The 23,470-nt window shown below is 44.2% G+C and overlaps 1 protein-coding gene across 4 annotated transcripts; it reads left to right on the forward strand.

Annotated features, from left to right (window-relative positions):
• The first annotated feature begins 10,524 nt into the window (after positions 1-10,524).
• Positions 10,525-15,152, forward strand: LOC135518945 (exosomal polycystin-1-interacting protein-like). 4 transcript variants are annotated; one of them, XR_010452236.1, is made up of 4 exons: positions 10,525-10,681; positions 10,797-10,922; positions 13,868-14,761; positions 14,851-15,152. XR_010452236.1 is itself a non-coding variant. In XM_064943918.1 (3 exons), exon 3 carries the CDS (start codon positions 13,931-13,933, stop codon positions 14,663-14,665), a length of 735 nt encoding a protein of 244 aa, XP_064799990.1. In that variant the 5' UTR covers positions 10,525-10,681; positions 10,797-10,922; positions 13,868-13,930; the 3' UTR covers positions 14,666-15,152. The 4 variants fall into 4 exon arrangements, 3 of the variants coding, with proteins under 3 accessions (XP_064799990.1, XP_064799991.1, XP_064799992.1); XM_064943918.1 differs by having other exon boundaries at positions 13,868-15,152; XM_064943919.1 differs by having other exon boundaries at positions 10,830-10,922; positions 13,868-15,152.
• The last annotated feature ends 8,318 nt before the right edge of the window (positions 15,153-23,470 follow it).

Below are 23,470 nucleotides of genomic sequence, written 5' to 3' on the forward strand. Positions count from 1 at the left end.
GCCATGTGCTTTGTGAAGAGCGCAGGTCAGAAGGAACACGCAGTAGTGAACAAACACTAGAAACCAAGGTTGGTTCTGTTCTCAGAAAGCAAAAACTGTCGTTGTGCTGTTAATTATAAAATGTTTTTATAATTTACTTAATGTTGCAAGAACGTTCCCAGAACACATAGTCTGTTCTTTAAAGGTTCCCAAAATGTATTTTATTTAACTAGGCAAGTCAGTTAAGAACAAATTCTTATTTTCAATGACGGCCTAGGAACAGTGGGTTAACTGCCTTGTTCAGGTGCAGAACAACAGATGTTTACCTTGTCAGCTCAGGGATTTGAATGTACAACCTTCCAGTTTTTAATCCAATGTTCTAACCACTAGGCTACCCTGCCATCCCAGAATGTCCTAACATGTGTTTGAATACCCATACTAACATACTGTACATACTGAATGAGTGTATATACTATATTATTAGTTCATTTTAGAAGTCTGTAAACTAACAGTATCCTTTCAGTTGAGCTTACGAGCTCTTCGCCTGTCCCCCAGAAGTCGATGCTGTTCCTAGGCAACCTCTTGCTAGCTAGTTAGCATAACAAATAACTAGTTAGACATTTTATGTCTTCGGGTGTGTTCTTAAAATCAATCTGAAGTGCCAGAGTGCGCTCGTAAATTCAGAGCATTGTACGTTTGTAATTTCTGAGCATTTGGCTCTCGGAGCGCACACTGGATGTTCGGGCAGAGGAGTAGGGTTGATTTGACCATTCTGACCTTACAACAGGCAGTCAAGCACCCAAGCTAACATTGGCTAAGCTTGCTAGCTACTTCCAGACACATGAGACAACTCTGACCAGTTTACTCGCCTTAGCCTCTTGAAACTCCCCATCCCGGATCCGGGATCGTGAATAAAGCCTCAGGCTCATTAGCATAACGCAACGTTAACGATTTCTGAAAATCGCAAATAAAATGAAAATAATGCGCCTACTCTCAAGCTTAGCCTTTTCTTAACAACACATCTCAGATTTTCAAAATATGCTTTTGAACCATAGCAATTCACTAATTTGTGTAAGAGTATGCTAAGCTAGCTTAGCATTTTGAGTAGCATTTAGCACGCAACATTTTCACAAAAACCAGATAACCAAATAAATAAAATCATTTACCTTTGAAGAGCTTCGGATGTTTTCAATGAGGAGACTCTCAGTTACATAGCAAATGTCCAGTTTTTCCTGAAAGCATCTTTGTGTAGGAGAAATCGCTCCGTTTTGTACATCACATTTGGCTACCGAAACAAACCGAAAATTCAGTCACCAACAACGTCAAACTTTTTCCGAATTAACTCCATAATATCGACCGAAACATGGCAAACGTTGTTTGGAATCAATCCTCAAGGTGTTTTTTCACATATCTCTTCATTGATATATCGTTCGTGGAAGCATGCTTTCTTCTCTGAATTCCATGGAAAAATACTTGCAGCTGAGTTTTGCGCACCAATTTCGGCGCAGGACACCGGGCGGACACCTGGTAAATGTGGTCTCTTATGGTCAATCTTCCAATGATATGCCTACAAATACGTCACAATGCTGCAGACACCTTGGGGAAACGACAGAAAGGGCAGACTCATTCCTCTCGCATTCACAGCCATATAAGGAGACAATGGAAAACGGAGCCTCAAAAATCCTGCTCATTTCCTGGATGCCGTCTCATCTTGGTTTTGCCTGTAGCTCACGTTCTAGGGCACGCACAGAGAATATCTTTGCAGTTCTGGACACGTCAGAGTGTTTTCTTTCCAAAGCTACCAATTATATGCATAGTCGAGCATCTTTTTGTGACAAAATATTGCTCTTAAAACGGGCACGTCTTTTTATCCAAAAATGATATAGCGCCCCTAAAGTTTCAAGAGGCTTAGCAGAGCTGGAGAGGCAGTTATCCAGTGCATTTGTGACTGTAACTGTGCTGCTGGCAACCATTTAATTAAGCTTTTTTTGCCAAGGTTTACTGACACTGGCTATATTCAACTGGTGTTTAGCCCTCTTAAATTAATTATTATGCGCTCTGGTACACTCAGACGAGAGTGCTCTGAAATCGGAGTAGAGAGCCAGAGCTACTTTACAAAAGCACCCGAATATCCGTTGAGAACACACAACAACTATACTATTTAGCTAAGAATGACGGGAATAATCAAGTCAATAAACGTTGGGTAGTTAGATAGCATATAGTTAATATACTGGCAAGTTTGTATAATTATACAGTACATTATACATTATACATTATACATTACTTATACAGTATGTATAAGTAGCCAACTAACATTAGGTACCTGGCTAACATACCGGTACATACTGCTGTACTGATATGCTATGTGGTTTATAAGGACAGCCTAACCTAACGTGTAACATAACATATTTGCAAAGTCATTACTTTATTACATTGCTCAACATTTTCTTAACATTTGTCATAATTAGTTTGTAAAAGACAGATGTAGGTTGTTTTGAACACACTACCATAAACAATCTCTGAGAAACTGATGAAACCATCTCAGGTAAGTAGACTACTGTAAGTGGTACATTTGTCAACTGGTACTAGTGCACCAAATAGGTTATTGTAGTATTCTGAAAAACAAAAAAGGTTGATATTGTTTTTAATGTAATTGTGTTGAAGTAACGGTTGATATTGTTTTTAATGTAATTGTGAGGAAGTAGACTATTCATTGGTGCAGAGCTATAGGTGTGCCCTTACAGTTGATCAAAGGCTGGGTTATGGAAAGTGATTGGGGCTCTCCCTCTTCAGAGTGAGGTAAATGTGTGACTCAGAAGATCTCTCCGTTCTGATGATGATGATGTAATGTGAATATGAAGTCAGGGGAACTGTTGGTATTTGACATGATTCTTCAGAACAGGAACATAGAAGGATTGTTTTACTGGTTTCCTTTCTCTAATGTACAACCTTGTATTTTTTTATTTGATTTATTTCACCTTTATTTATCCAGGTAGGCAAGTGGAGAACAAGTTCTCATTTACAACTGTGACCTGGCCAAGATAAAGCATAGCAGTTCAACACATACAACAACACAGTTACACATGGAGTAAAACAAACATACAGTCAATCATTCAGTAGAAAAATAAGTCTATATACAATGTGAGCAAATGAGGTGAGATAAGGGAGGTAAAGGCAACAAAGGGCCATGGTGGCGAAGTAAATACAATATAGCAAGTAAAACACTGGAATGTTAGATTTGAAGTGGAAGAATGTGCAAAGTAGAAATAAAAATAATGGGGTGCAAAGGAGCAAAATAAATAAATACAGTAGGGGGATAGGTAGTTGTTTGTGCTAAATTATAGATGGACTATGTACAGGTGCAGTAATCTGTGAGCTGCTCTGACAGCTGGTGCTTAAAGCTAGTGAGGGAGATAAGTGTTTCCAGTTTCAGAGATTTTTGTAGTTCGTTCCAGTCATTGGCAGCAGAGAACTGGAAGGAGAGGTGGCCAAAGGTGGCCAAAGGAAGATTTGGGGGTGACCAGAGAGATATACCTGCTGGAGCACGTGCTACAGGTGGGTGCTTCTATGGTGACCAGTGAGCTGAGATAAGGGGGGACTTTACCTAGCAGGGTCTTGTAGATGACCTGGAGCCAGTGGGTTTGGCGACGAGTATGAAGCGAGGGCCAGCCAACGAGAGCGTACAGGTCGCAGTGGTGGGTAGTATATGGGGCTTTGATGACAAAACGGATGGCACTGTGAAAGACTGCATCCAATTTATTGAGGAGGGTATTGGAGGCTATTTCGTAAATGACATTGCTGAGGTCGAGGATCGGTAGGATGGTCAGTTTTACAAGGGTATGTTTGGCAGCATGATGAGTAAAGGATGCTTTGTTGCGAAATAGGAAGCCAATTCTAGATTTAACTTTGGATTGGAGATGTTTGATGTGAGTCTGGAAGGAGAGTTTACAGTCTAACCAGACACCTAGGTATTTGTAGTTGTCCACATATCCGAACCGCCCAGAGTAGTGATGCTGGACAGGCGGGCAGGTGTGGGCTGCAATCGGTTGATGAGCATGCATTTAGTTTTACATGTATTTAAGAGCAATTGGAGGCCAGGAGAATTGTATGGCATTGAAGCTTGTCTGGAGGGTTGTTAACACAGTGTCCAAAGAAGGGCCAGAAGTATACAGAATGGTGTCGTCGGCATAGAGGTGGATCAGAGACTCGCCAGCAGCAAGAGCGACATCATTGATGTATACAGAGAAGAGAGTCGGTCCAAGAATTGAACCCTGTGGCACCCCCATAGAGACTGCCAGAGGTCCGGACAACAGGCCCTCCGTTTTGATTCACTTAACTCTATCTGAGAAGTAGTTGGTGAACCAAGCGAGGCAATCATTTGCGAAACCAAGGCTATCGAGTCTGCCGATGAGGATGTGGTGATTGACAGAGTCGAAAGCCTTGGCCAGGTCAATGAATATGGCTGCACAGTATTGTTTCTTATCGATGGCGGTTAAGATATCATTTAGGACCTTGAGCATGGCTGAGGTGCACCCATGACCAGCTCTGAAACCAGATTGCATAGCGGAGAAGGTATGGTGGGATTCAAAATGGTCGGTAATCTGTTTGTTGAGTTGGCTTTCGAAAACCTTAGAAAGGCAGGGTAGGATAGATATAGGTCTGTAGCAGTTTGGGTCAAGAGTGTCCCCCCTTTGAAGAGGGGGATGACCGCAGCTGCTTTCCAATCTTTGGTAATCTCAGACGACACGAAAGAGAGGTTGAACAGGCTAGTAATAGGGGTGGCAACAATTTCTGCAAATAATTTTAGAAAGAAAGGTCCAGATTGTCTAGCCCGGCTGATTTTGTAGGGGTCCAGATTTTGCAGCTCTTTCAGAACATCAGCTGACTGGATTTGGGAGAACGAGAAATGGGGAAGGCTTCGGTGAGTTGCTGTGGGGGGTGCAGTGCTGTCGACCGGGGTAGGGGTAGCCAGGTGAAAGGCATGGCCAGCCGTAGAAAAATGCTTATTGAAATTCTCAATTATAGTGGATTTATCTGTAGTGACAGTGTTTCCTATCTTCAGTGCAGTGGGCAGCTGAGAGGAGGTGTTCCTATTCTCCATGGACTTTACAGTGTCCCTGAACTGTTTTGGGTTTGTGTTTTTTTTGGGGGGGGGGGGGCTGAGTTTGTGTATACTGTATACACATGTATGCACGTGCACTCACACACCCACATGCAGTACAAAGTTGATGTCAATCTGGAACTCTTTGGGGGTCTCAGTGAATCCATCATCCCAGAATCCTTTGGGGCACTGGAGCCACATCACCCACTGGGCCACAGGATTGTGTGTTTTTTATAGAGGCCCAACTCAAAGGAGATGTGACGCTGCACGGGGCAGATAGAGGTCACACCAGTATTCAAACACAACTCTAGACTGCCTCAGGCTTTTCCTGTTTTTCATTTCACCAACCTGGAAGACCAGGTGTGTTGAATTTATCTCTGAACTGATCAATTAGCTCAGTTGGTCAGGTGTGGTGCCGAGTTGAAACAAAATCCTTCAGTACCTTCGACACTCCAGAAACAGGGTTGCTTACCACTGGCCTTGGCCATCACATTGAGCAAAGAGACAGCTATGTTAATGTAACGGATGTGAAATGGCTAGCTTAGTTAGCGGTGGTGCGCGCTAAATAGTGTTTCAATCGGTGACGTCACTTGCTCTGAGACCTTGAAGTAGTGGTTCCCCTTGCTCTGCAAGGGCCGCGGCTTTTGTTGAGCGATGGGTAAAGATGCTTTGTGGGTGACTGTTGTTGATGTGTGCAGAGGGTCCCTGGTTCACGCCCGGGTACGGGCGAGGGGACTGTCTAAAGTTATACTGTTACATTGGTGCCGTGACCCAGATCACTGATTGCTGCGGAAAAAGGAGCAGGTCAAAAGGGGGGTGAGTGTAACGGACGTGAAACGGCTAGCTTAGTTAGCGGTGGTGCGCGCTAAATAGCGTTTCAATCGGTGATGGTCTAAAGTTATACTGTTACATTAACATGAGTTAAATGTCATGTGTCTTGCTCTGTGGGAAATATTTTCTTGTTAATTTATATATTATTTATATTATTTTGATCTACACTGCTCAAAAAACTAAAGGGAACACTAAAATAACACATCCTAGATCTGAATGAATGAAATATTCGTATTAAATACTTTTTTCTTTACATAGTTGAATGTGCTGATAACAAAATCACACAAAAATGATCAATGGAAATCAAATTTATCAACCCATGGAGGTCTGGATTTGGAGTCAAAATGAAAGTGGAAAACCACACTACAGGCTGATCCAACTTTGATGTAATGTCCATAAAACAAGTCCAAATGAGGCTCAGTAGTGTGTGTGCCTCCACGTGCCTGTATGACATCCCTACAACGCCTGGGCATGCTCCTGATGAGGTGGCGGATGGTCTCCTGAGGGATCTCCTCCCAGACCTGGACTAAAGCATCCACCAACTCCTGGACAGTCTGTGGTGCAACGTGGCGTTGGTGGATGGAGCGAGACATGATGTCCCAGATGTGCTCAATTGGATTCAGGTCTGGGGAACGGGCGGGCCAGTCCATAGCATCAATGCCTTCAAATCAAATCAAATTTATTTATATAGCCCTTCGTACATCAGCTGATATCTCAAAGTGCTGTACAGAAACCCAGCCTAAAACCCCAAACAGCAAGCAATGCATGTGTAGAAGCACGGTGGTTAGGAAAAACTCCCTAGAAAGGCCAAAGCCTAGGAAGAAACATGGAGAGGAACCAGGCTATGTGGGGTGGCCAGTCCTCTTCTGGCTGTGCCGGGTAGAGATTATAACGGAACATGGCCAAGATGTTCAAATGTTCATAAATGACCAGCATGGTCGAATAATAATTAAGGCAGAACAGTTTAAACTGGAGCAACAGCACGGCCAGGTGGACTGGGGACAGCAAGGAGTCATCATGTCAGGTAGTCCTTGGGCATGGTCCTAGGGCTCAGGTCCTCAGAGAGAGAGAAAGAAAGGGAATTAGAGAGAGCATATGTGGGGTGGCCAGTCCTCTTCCGGCTGTGCCGGGTGGAGATTATAACAGAACATGGCCAAGATGTTCAAATGTTCATAAATGACCAGCATAGTCGAATAATAATAAGGCAGAACAGTTGAAACTGGAGCTGCAGCACGGCCAGGTGGACTGGGGACAGCAAGGAGTCATCGTGTCAGGTAGTCCTGGGGCATGGTCCTAGGGCTCAGGTCCGCCGAGAGAGAGAAAGAGAGAGAGAAGGAGAGAATTAGAGAACGCACACTTAGATTCACACAGGACACCGAATTGGACAGGAGAAGTACTCCAGATATAACAAACTGACCCCAGCCCCCCGACACATAAACTACTGCAGCATAAATACTGTAGGCTGAGACAGGAGGGGTCAGGAGACACTGTGGCCCCATCCGAGGACACCCCCGGACAAGGCCAAATAGGAAGGATATAACCCCACCCACTTTGCCAAAGCACAGCCCCCACACCACTAGAGGGATATCTTCAACCACCAACTTACCATCCTGAGACAAAGCTGAGTATAGCCCACAAAGATCTCCGCCATGGCACAACCCAAGGGGGGGGCGCCAACCCAGACAGGATGACCACATCAGTGAATCAACCCACTCAGGTGACGCACCCCTTCCAGGGACGGCATGAGAGAGCCCCAGTAAGCCAGTGACTCAGCCCCTGTAATAGGGTTAGAGGCAGAGAATCCCAGTGGAAAGAGGGGAACCGAGAGACAGCAAGGGCGGTTCGTTGCTCCAGAGCCTTTCCGTTCACCTTCCCACTCCTGGGCCAGACTACACTCAATCATATGACCCACTGAAGAGATGAGTCTTCAGTAAAGACTTAAAGGTTGAGACCGAGTTTGCGTCTCTGACATGGGTAGGCAGACCGTTCCAGAAAAATGGAGCTCTATAGGAGAAAGCCGTGCCTCCAGCTGTTTGCTTAGAAATTCTAGGGACAATTAGGAGGCCTGCGTCTTGTGACCGTAGCGTACATGTAGGTATGTACGGCAGGACCAAATCAGAGAGATAGGTAGGAGCAAGCCCATGTAATGCTTTGTAGGTTAGCAGTAAAACCTTGAAATCAGCCCTGTCTTTGACAGGAAGCCAGTGTAGGGAGGCTAGCACTGGAGTAATATGATCAAATTTTTTGGTTCTAGTCAGGATTCTAGCAGCCATATTTAGCACTAACTGAAGTTAATTTAGTGCTTTTTCCAGGTAGCCGGAAAGTAGAGCATTGCAGTAGTCTAACCTAGAAGTGACAAAAGCATGGATTAATTTTTCTGCATCATTTTTGGACAGAAAGTTTCTGATTTTTGCAATGTTACGTAGATGGAAAAAAGCTGTCCTTTAAATGGTCTTGATATGTTCTTCAAAAGAGAGATCAGGGTCCAGAGTAACGCCGAGGTCCTTCACAGTTTTATTTGAGACGACTGTACAACCATTAAGATTAATTGTCAGATTCAACAGAAGATCTCTTTGTTTCTTGGGACCTAGAACAAGTATCTCTGTTTTGTCCGAGTTTAAAAGTAGAAAGTTTGCAGCCATCCACTTCCTTATGTCTGAAACACAGGCTTCTAGTGAGGGCAATTTTGGGGCTTCACCATGGTTTCATTGAAATGCACAGCTGTGTGTCATCCGCATAGCAGTGAAAGTTAACATTATGTTTTCGAATAACATCCCCAAGAGGTAAAATATATAGTGAAAACAATAGTGGTCCTAAAACGGAACCTTGAGGAACACCGAAATTTACAGTTGATTTATTATTATTATTATTATTATTATATTATATTATTTGTCAGAGGACAAACCATTCACAGAGACAAACTGATATCTTTCCGACAGATAAGATCTAAACCAGGCCAGAACTTGTCCATGTAGACCAATTTGGGTTTCCAATCTCTCCAAAAGAATGTGGTGATCGATGATATCAAAAGCAGCACTAAGGTCTAGGAGCACGAGGACAGATGCAGAGCCTCGGTCCGATGCCATTAAAATGTCATTTACCACCTTCACAAGTGCAGTCTCAGTGCTATGATGGGGTCTAAAACCAGACTGAAGCATTTCGTATACATTGTTTGTCTTCAGGAAGGCAGTGAGTTGCTGCGCAACAGCCTTTTCTAAAATTTTTGAGAGGAATGGAAGATTCGATATAGGCCGATAGTTTTTTATATTTTCTGGGTCAAGGTTTGGCTTGTTCAAGAGAGGCTTTATTACTGCCACTTTTAGTTAGTTTTGTACACATCTGGTGGATAGAGAGCCGTTTATTATGTTCAACATAGGAGGGCCAAGCACAGGAAGCAGCTCTTTCAGTAGTTTAGTGGGAATAGGGTCCAGTCTGCAGCTTGAAGGTTTAGAGGCCATGATTATTTTCATCATTGTACTAAAACACTTGAGCGTCTCTCTTGATCCTAGGTCCTGGCAGAGTTGTGCAGACTCAGGACAACTGAGCTTTGAAGGAATACGCAGATTTAAAGAGGAGTCTGTAATTTGCTTTCTAATAATCATAATTTTTTCCTCAAAGAAGTTCATGATTTTATCACTGCTAAAGTGAAAGTCATTCTCTCTTGGGGAATGCTGCTTTTTAGTTAGTTTTGCGACAGTATCAAAAAGGAATTTCCTCTTGCAGGAACTGCTGACACACTCTAGCCACATGAAGTCTAGCATTGTCTTGCATTAGGAGGAACCCAGGGCCAACCGCACCAGCATATGGTCTCACAAGGGGTCTGAGAATCTCATCTCGGTACCTAATGGCAGTCAGGCTACCTCTGGCGAGCACATGGAGGGCTGTGCGGCCCCCCCAAAGAGAAGCCACCCCACAACATGACTGACATTCTCCACGGCGTCTCCAGACTGTCACGTCTGTCACATGAAAGCAGGTTCACACTAAGCACATCTGTGAAGAGTTGATGTGTGCAGAGGGTCCCTGGTTCGCGCCCGGGTTTGGGCGAGGGGACGGTCTAAAGTTCTACTGTTACACAAGTAATGGTACTCAGACACAGCCAGTGTATTAGTGTGCTTTGGTGAGTGAGTCATGGCAGAGAGGGTTCGAATACTACAAATCATGCATGGTTCTGCAAGCAAAGGAATCTCTTAGATTTTTTTTGGTTCTATTCTGTACACTGTCAGTCCTTACCCATGAGCCCGTGTCACAATGTTCCATGGAAGACAAACGGTGTGTGTGTGGGGGTGGGGGGGGGGTAAAAACATTTCAGATTCATTGTTTGGTATTCAAATAACATGATTTGATAGATATGATCTTGAATACTGCAATTTTAATATTGTAAGTGGTCTGTATTAGTCTGAATGGTAAAAGATTTGTTCAGTAGTAGTTTTATTATATTCTACCAGCAGATGGCAGCTTGAGGAACATCGACAAGAGAGAGGGAGTGAAATAAGAGAGAGGGAGTGAAATAAGAGAGGGAGAGAGTGAAATAAGAGAGGGAGGGAGGGAAATAAGAGAGGGAGGGAGGGAAATAAGAGAGAGAGGGAGTGACATAAGAGAGGGAGGGAGGGAAATAAGAGAGGGAGCGAGGGAAATAAGAGAGGGAGGGGGGGAGGAAGAGGGAGGGAAGAAAGGAAAGGAAAGCGAGTGACATGAGGAGAAAATGGGCAGATTATTTGTGTCCCGTGTCATCATCACCGAAGACTGTCCGTGCTATCCCATGTTCAGAGAGTAAGTCTGTCTGTCTTTCTCCTCTCCTTCTCTCACTCTTCCCAGCTCTTTCTCTCTGTCTCTCCCCTCTGTGCCTCTCTCTGGGCTGACTGTTTCTCCCCCTTGCGTCTGCTAGACGGGTGAGGAGTTCCACTGTGTCTGCCAACAGATGGGGAAGGCTAAGTTGCTGCGTCTGGAGCGGAGCTGAATCATAATGTCTGAGAAGCACATGCCTCCCTGACTGCTGCCAGCGCTCTTCCCTGTGAGTAGCCATACTTTTAATAATCAAGCCACATCGTCTCATTTATCGTGTGTGTGTGTGTGTGTGTGTGTGTGTGTGTGTGTGTGTGTGTGTGTGTGTGTGTGTGTGTGTGTGTGTGTGTGTGTGTGTGTGTGTGTGTGTACGTGTGTGTGTGTGTGTACGTGTGTGTACGTGACAGTCTCAGACAGAAAATGGGATTTCGAGAAAGAAGGAGAGGGAGGATTTGGAGAGGCAGAGAAAAAGAGTGAGGATTTTGGAGAGGCAGAGAGAGAAAGGGATGATTTGGAGAGGCATAGAGGGAGAGAGGGATGATTTGGAGAGGCAGAGAGAGAAAGGGATGATTTGGAGAGGCAGAGAGGGAGAGAGGGATGATTTGGAGAGGCATAGAGGGAGAGAGGGATGATTTGGAGAGGCAGAGAGAGAAAGGGATGATTTGGAGAGGGAGAGAGGGATGATTTGGAGATGCAGAGAGAGAAAGGGATGATTTGGAGAGGCATAGAGGGAGAGAGGGATGATTTGGAGAGGCAGAGAGGGAGAGAGGAATGATTGTTAGAGGCAGAGAGGGAGAGAGGGATGATTTGGAAAGGCAGAGAGGGAGAGAGGGATGATTTGGAGAGGCAGAGAGGGAGAGAGGGATGATTTGGAGAGGCAGAGAGAGAGAAAGAGGGATGATTTGGAGAGGCAGAGAGGGAGAAAGAGGGATGATTTGGAGAGGCAGAGAGCGAGAGAGGGATGATTTGGAGAGGCAGAGAGCGAGAGAGGGATGATTTGGAGAGGCAGAGAGGGAGAGAGGGATGATTTGGAGAGGCAGAGAGGGAGAGAAGGATGATTTGGGGAGGCAGAGAGGGAGAGAGGGATGATTTGGAGAGGCAGAGAGAGAGAAAGAGGGATGATTTGGAGAGGCATAGAGGGAGAGAGGGATGATTTGGAGAGGCAGAGAGGGAGAAAGAGGGATGATTTGGAGAGGCAGAGAGAGAGAAAGAGGGATGATTTGGAGAGGCAGAGAGGGAGAAAGAGGGATGATTTGGAGAGGCAGAGAGGAGAGAGGATGATTTGGAGAGGAGGGATGATTTGGAGAGGCAGAGAGAGAGAAAGAGGGATGATTTGGAGAGGCAGAGAGGGAGAAAGAGGGATGATTTGGAGAGGCAGAGAGGGAGAAAGAGGGATAATTTGGAGAGGCAGAGAGGGAGAAAGAGGCATGATTTGGAGAGGCAGAGAAAGAGAAAGAGGGATGATTTGGAGAGGCAGAGAGGGAGAAAGAGGGATAATTTGGAGAGGCAGAGAGAGAGAAAGAGGGATGATTTGGAGAGGCAGAGAGAGAGAAAGAGAGGGAGGATTCGGTTGGGTGCTTGCGGCCGCATGCGGAACATGATGTCAGAGGAATGCCCTGCGCCGCTCCTCATAGCTGACTGGAACAGCAGCCACCTTCCCCTCTCTCTCCCTCCCCGTCTCCCTTTCCTTCAGCATCCGGCCCAGCAGCTGGAGCTTGAAGCTAATGAAGGGAGTGGAAGGGAAGAAGGGAGCAAGGGAGGCAAAAAGGGAGAGAGACAGAGGGAGAGGCAAAGTTTGGTGTGACATAAAGAGAGGGGGATAAGCTGGACTGGGACAGTAAAGGAGTGGGAAGGAAGGGAACAGAACAGTAGTCTATAAAGCTGCACTGAGCTCTAAAGTCATTTATAGACCTGTGAGTCATGGCTGAGGTCTGTATAGGAATGGAACAGAACAGTAGTCTGTAGAGCTTGGGCTCCGGTAATGTAGACTGGGCTGCAGTCTGTGTACTTAGCAGGGATCCGGTGACTGAAGGATACAGAGGCTACATGGAGCAGTCAGACACCTTAACACAGAGTGGGAGTAAGTTGACACAGTGTTGTATGGAGTCATGGCTGCTGAGCTTCTAGTTTAGGTTTAAGGTCTACGGTATATTCCGTTTAAAGACTGAGAATGTCTTGATGTTTTGTGATGGATAAGAGATGTTTGATGCTCGGCTGAGGAGTGGGGATCGACATAGCCGAATCCTCTGTTAGTCTGGGTTTTCAACCAAACATATCCTCTTACATCGCTTCAGTACAGTGCCAGACTGGCAGACTATCATCAGCGCTATATGCTGGTTATATAAGAGATAAATAAATAGGATTCTTTGTGACCAGATCCATCCTTCTATTTTTTTTTTCCAGACTTGTTTCAGACAACTAAGTACATTTTGTCCAACTGTGATGCCAATCACAACATCGGAAAGTCCTCTCCTTTAAAAACAAAGAGGGAAAAAGTTATTCTGGAAGTCCTTTATTCATTGCACTTTTCCTCTGCTCCTCAATGGGGAAAGAAAGAGGCAGTGTTTTATTTTTCCTGACAGTTTTAATGTGGCTGGCCTCTGCCTTTACCGCAGCACGGTGCAGGCATTTTTATAGACAGTCATATGCCATCCGCAGTAGCCCAAGGCCTGAAGGACCTCTCCCCAATAAAGTTAGAGAGCAAAAAAAATAAAAAAAATGGCTAAATTACGGGCGCCTGGAAATAAAGAGCTGAATTCAGCTGGCTGTCTCTCACGGACCTCCAACCAATAAAGTTGAATTTTAAATAACAAGCAGCTAGGCGGCAGGGTAGCCTAGTGGTTAGAGCGTTGGACTAGTAAACGCAAGGTTGCAAGTTCAAGTCCCCGAGCTGACGAGGCACAAAATCTGTCGTTCTGCCCCTGAACAGGCAGTTAACCCACTGTTCCTAGGCCGTCATTGAAAATAAGAATTTGTTCTTAACTGACTTGCCTAGTTACAGTAGGACAGAACAGCTATTTATTCTGAGCAATTGAGTTCTTCTGAGGCAGAAGGCTATCTGAGAAACTGGTAGGACTTGTCTTGGTTTTAATTTTGCTTTGTTTTTGATTTGTCTATATTAGGTTGAAATCTATCTCAAAGTACACTGCATAACTTTCACCTCCCATCCTACAGATTTGCTTACAGGCTTCAGGATATCCACTCGGTGAAGATGTAGTCCATTTGGTTTCCGTGGAGATGTCTCTAAACAGGGCCTCCTCTTGTCGCTTCCCTCCTGCCCTGTTGTCGTGGCTACTGTGGACTCTGTGTGTTCTACTCCTCCCCACGACCGTCGCCTCGACCACCGGCCCTGGCAACAGCACCCTGCTCTTCAACAGTGCCGCCCACGGCAACAGCCTGCGTAAATGCAGCTGCTCCGCCCACATCCAGGACTGTGACGAGGCGTTGGCAAACCTGCTGTGCAGCTGCCGCACCATGTCGCACTCAGAGCTGACCCCTGGGGGCCTGAGGGAGCAGGGTAGCTTGACCATGTGGCTCAGAGAGCCTTGGGTCCTCACAGAGCTACTGAATGGGAGTGTGGTGCCAGACCTGAGCCTGTCCTACTGTGGACCCGGGTCCCTGGCCATCCCCACCCAGTACCTGGCCCTGTTCGGTCTCCGTAGGCTGAGGGTCCACAGCGCTGCCCAGGGTGCCCCACACCCGGAGCAGGTCCTCACAATCGCCTCTGGGACTGAGGATATAGACGGGATGGGGTCCCTAGCCTCCACTGACCCCTCGTCTTCTATCCTCCATGTCTCCTTCCTGGATGTAGCGTTGCTTAATGGCTTATCGTCCCTAAAGGCCTACAGTGTGAGCGCCCCTCCCATGCCCACCCTCTCCCAGTACTTCCCTCACCTGCCCCTGTACCCCTCCACCCCTCTGGACCAGCCCCCAGACCCCCAACAGGACTGCCTCATCACCTTCATCTACTAGACCTGTAGACTCTGAGCAGAGAGCAGGGCTGGGTCAGTCCCTCAGCTAAATAGATCTATGGAAACTAGACTGGGCTGGATGGATAACACTGAAGTGGTAAGTGCAAGAGCTCCATTCACCCTGATGTTACTGAATGGACTTGATGTGCAGAGAGCTATGCTGCTTTTCAATTTGTTTCTATATAGTGAGTTTCTACGCTGCAGAAAACACTATTCCAATATCCACAAGAAGACTCTGGACAAGACAAGACAACCATCTCTGAGAAGAAGAAGGAGGCATCTTGCAGTATCAATGCAAGAGCAAGGCAGAGAAGAAGAGATGGAAAGAGACTGAGAACGAGACAGAGAACGAGACAAGGACGGCATCCGTCTGCTGCTCTAAAGACTAACAGAAAGCTTGTAGGCCTGCTGTTATGAATGCTATCAGACAGTTAGCTTGTAGGCCTGCTGTTATGAATGCTATCAGACAGTTAGCTTGTAGGCCTGCTGTTATGCTATCAGACAGTTATGAATGCTATCAGACAGTATCAGCTTGTAGGTCTGCTGTTATGAATGCTATCAGACAGTTAGCTTGTAGGCCTGCTGTTATGAATGCTATCAGACAGTTAGCTTGTAGGCCTGCTGTTATGAATGCTATCAGACAGTTAGCTTGTAGGCCTGCTGTTATGAATGCTATCAGACAGTTAGCTTGTAGGCCTGCTGTTATGAATGCTATCAGACAGTTAAGGCCTGCTGTTATGAATGCTATCAGACAGTTAGCTTGTAGGCTGCTGCTGTTATTGAATGAATGCTATCAGACAGTTAGCTTGTAGGCCTGCTGTTATGAATGCTATCAGACAGTTAGCTTGTAGGAATGCCTGCTGTTATGAATGCTATCAGACAGTTAGCTTGTAGGCCTTGAATGCCTGCTGTTATGAATGCTATCAGACAGTTAGCTTGTAGGCCTGCTGTTATGAATGCTATCAGACAGTTAGCTTTAGCTTGTAGGCCTGCTGTTAGGTTGTAGGCCTGCTGTTATGAATGCTATCAGACAGTTAGCTTGTAGGCCTGCTGACAGTTATTGAATGCTGTTATGAATGCTATCAGACAGTTAGCTTGTAGGCCTGCTGTTATGAATGCTATCAGACAGTTAGCTTGTAGGCCTGCTGTTATGAATGCTATCAGACAGTTAGCTTGTAGGCCTGCTGTTATGAATGCTATCAGACAGTTAGCTTGTAGGCCTGCTGTTATGAATGCTATCAGACAGTTAGCTTGTAGGCCTGCTGTTATGAATGCTATCAGACAGTTAGCTTGTAGGCCTGCTGTTATGAATGCTATCAGACAGTTAGCTTGTAGGCCTGCTGTTATGAATGCTATCAGACAGTTAGCATTCAAAACAGCAGGCCTACAAGCTATCTGACAGTTAGCTTTGCCAGCTGCTCTTTTCTTCAGTTATTCGGTGCAGATGGCCTATTAAGGCATGTTGTTTTGAAGCAGGTTACTATGGCTCCCCTATAAATGGGTCTTCCTGGTTGGAACCCTAATGGATCGTCAGGTCATGAGACTGTTCTTAGTTGAACTGTACGGTTGTGGACCCACCTTAAGCTGGACTTGGTTGGGTTTGTAATTCAAGATGAAGCTGACGTAGAAGCCTTTTGGTGGACTGGTGTGTTCTGGTGACTGGGTCCGTCCGGCCCATGCTGGATTGATTACATCACTGTGTTTCTGGTGTTCTAGAATACAGGCTTCACTTGGAACGGCCTTGGTCTCACCCCTATGGTCCACAATATGTAATTCTGCTCATGTTCTAGAATGAGCATGTCTGTACCCTTTTAGTTTTTAAGTAGTACCCTGGCCAGGGATTAGACCTTGTTAGTAAAAGTTAACACATCTTACCCTTGGTTTTAAAAAAGAATAACAATAAGAGGGGGAAGAAGGAACATCACAAGAGGTGTTAGGAAATATTTTCTGATCTCCAACTCAAAAAAACAAATTTTATTTTCAGCTGACATCTGGAGAGAGACATAGTCATATCATTCATCTAAAACCACCCCCACAAACCGACTGCAGCCAACACTTCTGTTCTGCGTGTGCGTGTGCGTGTGCCTAGGCGTGCAAGTGTACATGCATATTCTTATATACGTCTTTAATTGTTGAAGATGGGTGACGTGACGCTTCAGTTCCTCTGCCTGCCCTGTGGTGAGCAATGGTGGGTATTTTCTAGATTAGGTCACTCCAGAACACACTCACTAATGACAGTTGGGAAATGAAGTTTTCTAGATTAGGTCACTCCAGAACACACTCACTAATGACAGTTGGGAAATGAAGTTTTCTAGATTAGGTCACTCCAGAACACACTCACTAATGTCTGTTTGTGAAATGAAGTTTTCTAGATTATTCTACATTGACATGACACTACAACATTCAGATGCATCAGATCCCAACCAGATCCATGTATTTAAGAGAGCTGGGAATGTTGAATATGGTTTCTAATTCTACACATTCCGTTACATAGCATTAGTGAAATATTCCAGTGGAATATTAAAACATTTCCTATGTCATGTTAATGAGGAGCGAACACATCTCGGATACAATCTCTCAAGCACAGGCTCTCTCTGTAGAGACAGAAATCTGACGTTAGTGCTTCCCATTTGGGGAATTTAGGTCACACCTCTGGGGAACCATTTACTGTGGATTAAACATTTAGGCTAGGTCATCACAAAATGTGTCGCTCCTCACGCTCACTGTCTGCACCCTAATGTATATCTCAGTCACTCACAATCCGGGCAGAACGATCCATGAGCCTCCGTAGTAGGCGATGGGTGTTTGTGTTTCATGTCATGTTTATTAACTAGTGTTGCTACTTTGATTTTAAAGCACCTTTTGATTCAAGCACTTTTTTTCTTCACTGTATCATATCAGGACATTTTTTGAAGGTAGCTACAGTTGAAGTTTGAAGTATACATACACCTTAGCCAAATAAATTTAAACTGAGTTTATCACAATTCCTGACATTTAATCATAGTAAAAATTCCCTGTCTTAGGTCAGTTAGGATTACCACTTTATTTTAAGAATGTGAAATGTCAAATTAACAGTAGAGAATTATTTATTTCAGCTTTTATTTCTTTTATCACATTCCCAGTGGGTCAGAAGTTTCCATACACTCAATTAGTATTTGGTAGCATTGCCTTTAAATTGTTTAACTTGGGTCAAACGTTTCAGGTTGCCTTCCACAAGCTTCCCACAATAAGTTGGGGGAATTTTGTCCCATTCCCCCTAACAGAGCGGATGTAACTGAGTGAGGTTTGTAGGCCTCCTTGCTCGCACACACTTTTTCAGTTCTGCCCACAAATGTTCTATAGGATTGAGGTCAGGCCTTTGTGATGGCCACTTCAATACCTTGACGTTGTTGTCCTTAAGCCATTTTGCCACAACTTTGGAAGTATGCTTGGGGTCATTGTCCATCTGGAAGACCCATTTGCGACCAAGCTTTATCTTCCAGACTTAAGTCTTGAGATGTTGCTTCATTATATTCACATAATTGTCCTATCTCATGATGCCATCTATTTTGTGAAGTGCACCATTCCCTCATGCAGCAAAGCAAACCCACAACATGATGCTGCCACCCCCGTGCTTCATTTTTGGGATGGTGTTCTTCGGAATGCAAGCCTCCCCCTTTTTCCTCCAAACATAACGATGGTCATTATGGCCAAACAGTTATATTTTTGTTTCATCAGACCAGAGGACATTTCTCCAAAAAGTATGATCTTTGTCCCCATGTGCAGTTGCAAACTGTAGTCTGGCTTTTTTATGGCGGTTTTGGAAGCAATGGCTTCTTCCTTGCTGAGTCGCCTTTCAGGTTATGTCGATATAGGACTCGTTTTACTGTGGATATAGATGCCTTTGTACCTGTTTCCTCCAGCATCTTCACAAGGTCCTTTGCTCTTATTCTTGGATTGATTTGCACTTTTTGCACCAAAGTACATTCATCTCTAGGAGACAGAAGGCGTCTCCTTCCTGAGCAGTATGACAGCTGTGTGGTCCCATGGTGTTTATACTTGCGTACTATTGTTTGTACAGATTAACTTGTTACCTTCAGGCGTTTGGAAATTGCTCCCAAGGATGAACCAGACTTGTGGAGGTCTACAATTTTTTTTCTGAGGTCTTGGCTTATATCTTTTGATTTTCCCATGATGTCAAGCAAAGAGGCACTGAGTTTGAAGGTAGGCATTGAAATACATCCACAGGTACACCTCCAATTGACTCAAATCATGTCAATTAGCCTACGAGAAGCTTCTAATGCCATGACATCATATTCTGGAATTTTCCAAGCTGTTTAAAGGCACAGTCAACTTAGTGTATGTAAACTTCTGACCCACTGGAATTGTGATACAGTGAATTATAAGTGAAATAATCTGTCTGTAAACAATTGTTGGAAAAGTTACCTGTGTCATGCACAAAGTAGATATCCTAACCGACTTGCAAATACTATAGTTTGTTTACAAGAAATTTGCGGAGTGGTTGAAAAATTAGTTTTAATGACTCCAACGTAAGTGTATGTAAACTTTCGACTTCAACTGTATGCTTTGCAGAAACGTGTATAAATCACATATAGATAAGTACAGGCTCTCTGGTGTTGGGACTGGCTGTATAAATTGCTCTGGGTACAAGCCTTCAATTACATATTTACTACGTCATCAATAAATCACCTATCACAGTTTGGTGGCTTTGATTTGTGTATAATTTGGTTCAAGGCAGATTATTGACTGTTTTATAAGGTAGAAATAATTTGTTTATATAGGTGCGTGTGGGTTATGGCCTCTGTCTACACTCCATTAATGTTGAATATATTATTATTATTAGTATTATGTTATTAAAACCAATTAAAGTGACAATGTCTAAAAGGCAATTATTTCTGTGTCGATGTGCGCACACATTTACAGGTGTCAGTGTATGGCCCATAGAGGGCAACTTGGAGCTCCACAAACAGCAAAGTACAAAAACATTCAATGTTTTGAGGGGCACCAACTCAAATCCATTCCCTTTTCCAGGTGTATAGTTTATGGAACAGCAGCAAAGCTGGACATAATCTGGTATACAGCTTAAAGGATACGTATTGGTGCATTTAAATCAACATCTGTATGTGTCTTACTAGTGGAGGCAGGTGAGATGCCTTTGGATATATGGTGTAATAAATTGTCATTAGCTTATTGGGTTGAAAGGCTGTGAGGTTGAGCATCCCACTGCTACTGTTCTAGATGACTGTTGGGAATATACTAGTAGACAAGGCAGTGGTTTTGGTTGGACAGTTGGAAAGCTTGCTGATGACAGTGGTTTGAGGGAGTTGGAGGTTGGCTCTTCTGTGGTGATAGGGGATGTTCCTCCATGGTTACTCCCAGATCCTGTTGTTGATCTGACCTTGGGAGAGAAAAGGAAACATTGGTCAGAAGTCAGTGATGAAGGGAAACTGGTTGACATTTACATTGGTAGAAGTTTTTATGCTTTTTTAACGCCTTTCACAGATGGATCCAAGAACCCAGATAGTGGAGCCCAGGAGCAGACGTTTACCTTCCTGGATGTGATGGTCAGATATGTAGAAGACTAACAGATGAACTGTCAGAACACTCAGTTGAACTGTTGGTGATAATAGTTGCCCTCTGGTGGGTGGAGGACGTACAACCTGTTAGAATTATAGGATGCTCAGATTCTCTGTCTGTATTGAATAGTTTATCATCTGGAAAATGTCATGGGAGGGATTTACTATTGGAGGTATTCATGTTATTATGGAGAGTTGAGACACTGGGTGTGATAGTGAGATTCTGCTGGGTCCCAGCACATTCAGGTGTGGAAGGGAATGAAATTGTAGACCAGTTAGCTAAAAGAGCTTTGAAACGAGATATAATTGATATTGATGTTCCACTGGGTAGAGGTGAGACCAAATGTAAGATCAGAGACATTTTGAGAGATACAGAAGAGATGGGACTCTGAGCCCAATGGCCGGCATTTATATGCCCTCCAAAGAAATGTCGGTGGACCAAGATTCAAAGGTCAGATCAGGAAGGAAGAGGTGGTGTTTGCTCGACAGCGCTTAGGACATTGTACATTGAACTCGTCATTACAACTGGTTAGCAAGCATGCAAATGGTTTGTGTCTAAAGTGTATGGTCGCGAAACGGTGGAGCATGTGTTGTTATATTGTTGTAAGTATGTTGCAGAGAGGGAAAGATTGAAGTGTGGGGTCATTGAGGTCGGATGGGGTTGGGGGGGGGGGGGGGGTTGGAAGGCATTCGTGGGATTGGGAGGGTCTATTAGAAGTTGGTAGGGTTATTTTGTATTTTCTCAGAAGTACTGAGTTAGGTAGGAGGATTTAGAAATGTTGCAAACCGTGATTGACCACACACTCCAGCCCAGTAGGAGGCGGCGTGCACCTTTAACGTTGGTTTGCGGACCGTCATTATATCGTCGATGAAGAAGTCCATTCGTTGTGGACTATGGTTCCGGCTAAAGAAAAAGATGGCGGAAGTGGATCCTGAGTTCGAATCAAGCAGCGCGTCAAGCCAAGTTGATGAAGACGAATGTTCTGAATGGACAACGGTAGTAGTGAAAACTGTAACAAAAAGGAAATTGGCTAAAATTGGAGTGGAGGATATGTGTATGAATGATAATGAATCGTTTCTTGTTGGGATGCATATGTGGGAAACCCGTTTGAGATGTCGAAAATTGTGAAAATGCTGAGAAAAAGTGGAGTACAAATGTATTCATTGTTTTTCTGAAGAACAGAGGAAGATTGCAGTGAGCCTGAAAAGAATCCGAACAACAGAAGTGTTGGGTTTTGAACTTCGCTGGAGAGCACCCGTCAAAGGAGTCATCTCAAGGGTGACGACAGATGTTCAGTTTGAATACCATTTACCTGAAGAAAACTCTGCTGTGGTTGGTTCCCGGGTCTCCTGCTGTGGTTGGTTCCCGGGTCTCCTGCTGTGGTTGGTTCCCGGTGTCCCGGTGTCTGCCACTGGGTGAATAAAAAGAAAGTCTGAGGGACCTGTCGTTTTTTGATAAAGAGCTTGTCGGGCACGCTCATAGTGTACATGGGGCATTAGGCGGCCGAATATTGCGACAGATCAACGAGACTGACCAAGATGCACCTCCAACAACAACACACAAAACCTCACATAATTCTGCCCACAAACAATTACAATTTCTCTCAACCAGTGGCATATGGGCTTTTTAGGTGTGTGCTTATGCCGCATTTGATAAGCAGTACCCACTGCAACATATTTTGCTTGTCCATTCCCTGCGCACCTCTCCAGGGTGGAGGGACGCATCTCTTAAGCGCTCCACCAATGTTTTTCATTCATCTAACGTAAATCATGTAGCAGATATAGGATATGGTAGAAAGAGTGTGGCCTTTTCTATAGCCTACAGCCTGGAAATAAAAATATATCAGCATGCAGACACTTTTGTTTTACATCGTGCAGGTTTCTCCAGATCAAATACCGGAACCTAAATGGCACTCAATCAAATAAAAAATGTGACGTCATGTTAACAAAATAACATATCCTAAAAACAGGACAGGTCAAAGTGAAATGGACAATATGGAATGGACCAATCACAACTGTTGTCCAGGAGTTTCACTCCCGTTGTCATGATCAGTGGTTTCAAGTTTGTATCGGTCAATGTTTGACAAGCTGATCATAGCGAAACAAGACATATACTTCTCCATTTCCCACTATGTGTAAACACATTGCAAATAGGCTTGAGAACTCCTGATGAAGTTGGGTAGCTGATTTCAGAGCTTAGACAAACGAATTAGTCACAGGAATCAGAACTAATAAAGCCAATACAACTTCCTGTTTTACAAATGGTGGGCCTACCACATGGATGGGCATTCATAAAATTCCATTGCTGGATGACATTGTAGGCCACACCCCAGTAAGCACAAGCCGACATCTAAGTTTATCACATGGATGGGCATTCATAAACATGTAATTTTAGGCAACATTGTAAGTTAGACCTCAGTTAGCACAGGAGGGTGTATTTTTTGGTGCAGTTCCAAACAGGCCTTGATTTCGACGTCCACGGACATAGATTTTTGATCTGGACCAAATTTGAACCAATCATATGTTAGGCTCAGTTTTTGTCCAGTCTAGAGAATTCTTGATTTGGCCCAAACATAGATGTATATAAATTACTTATTTTCAACTTTCATTCAGCACCGAAAATGAACCTGATTTCAACATCCATAAAATATGTTTGTTTTTTTCTGGAAAAGATGCCTTTTCAAAATCCTGGAAAATGTTATTTAAACATATGGAAAATATCTTTTCACCTTCCATTCAGAACCTAAATTGAACCTAACTTCGTCTTGTAAATACGTATTTTAGACGTCCTTTAACGTCATTATGCTTACTGGGACTATTCGAGTTTTGTACGGGGGCGAATTTTTTTGGTCTCGCCTATTCCGGCATAACAGCAAGGACCGGTGTTGTGCCGAAAATCTCCCCCCTGCCAGAATCCCCTATTCGCGTGAACGCGCACGCACTCAATTCTTCATTGCTGCGATTTGCTTGCAAATTGAGATTTCTGATCACGTTAGGCTACGCCCTGGTGAAGTGTAGACCTTACCGTGAAATGATTATTTTCAAGCATTTATTAACGAACAATGCAGTTTTCAGAAAATATAGTTAAGAAAATATTTACAAAATAAACTAATCCAGACATCCTGGAGTGCCCTGTAAACGTGAAGGAGATTGAGGTGACAAAAGTCAGAGCGGTCAATCGAATCTCTTATGCAGAAGCGATTAACAGAATTGAGAAAATAAGTGATGCT

Source organism: Oncorhynchus masou, chromosome 29, assembly GCF_036934945.1.
Source record: "Oncorhynchus masou masou isolate Uvic2021 chromosome 29, UVic_Omas_1.1, whole genome shotgun sequence".
Lineage (NCBI taxonomy): Eukaryota > Metazoa > Chordata > Actinopteri > Salmoniformes > Salmonidae > Oncorhynchus > Oncorhynchus masou.

What these genes read in the sequence shown, in the direction of transcription:
- LOC135518945 (XM_064943918.1), top strand. Translation starts at nt 13,931, where the DNA reads ATGTCTCTAAACAGGGCCTCCTCTTGTCGCTTCCCTCCTGCCCTGTTG.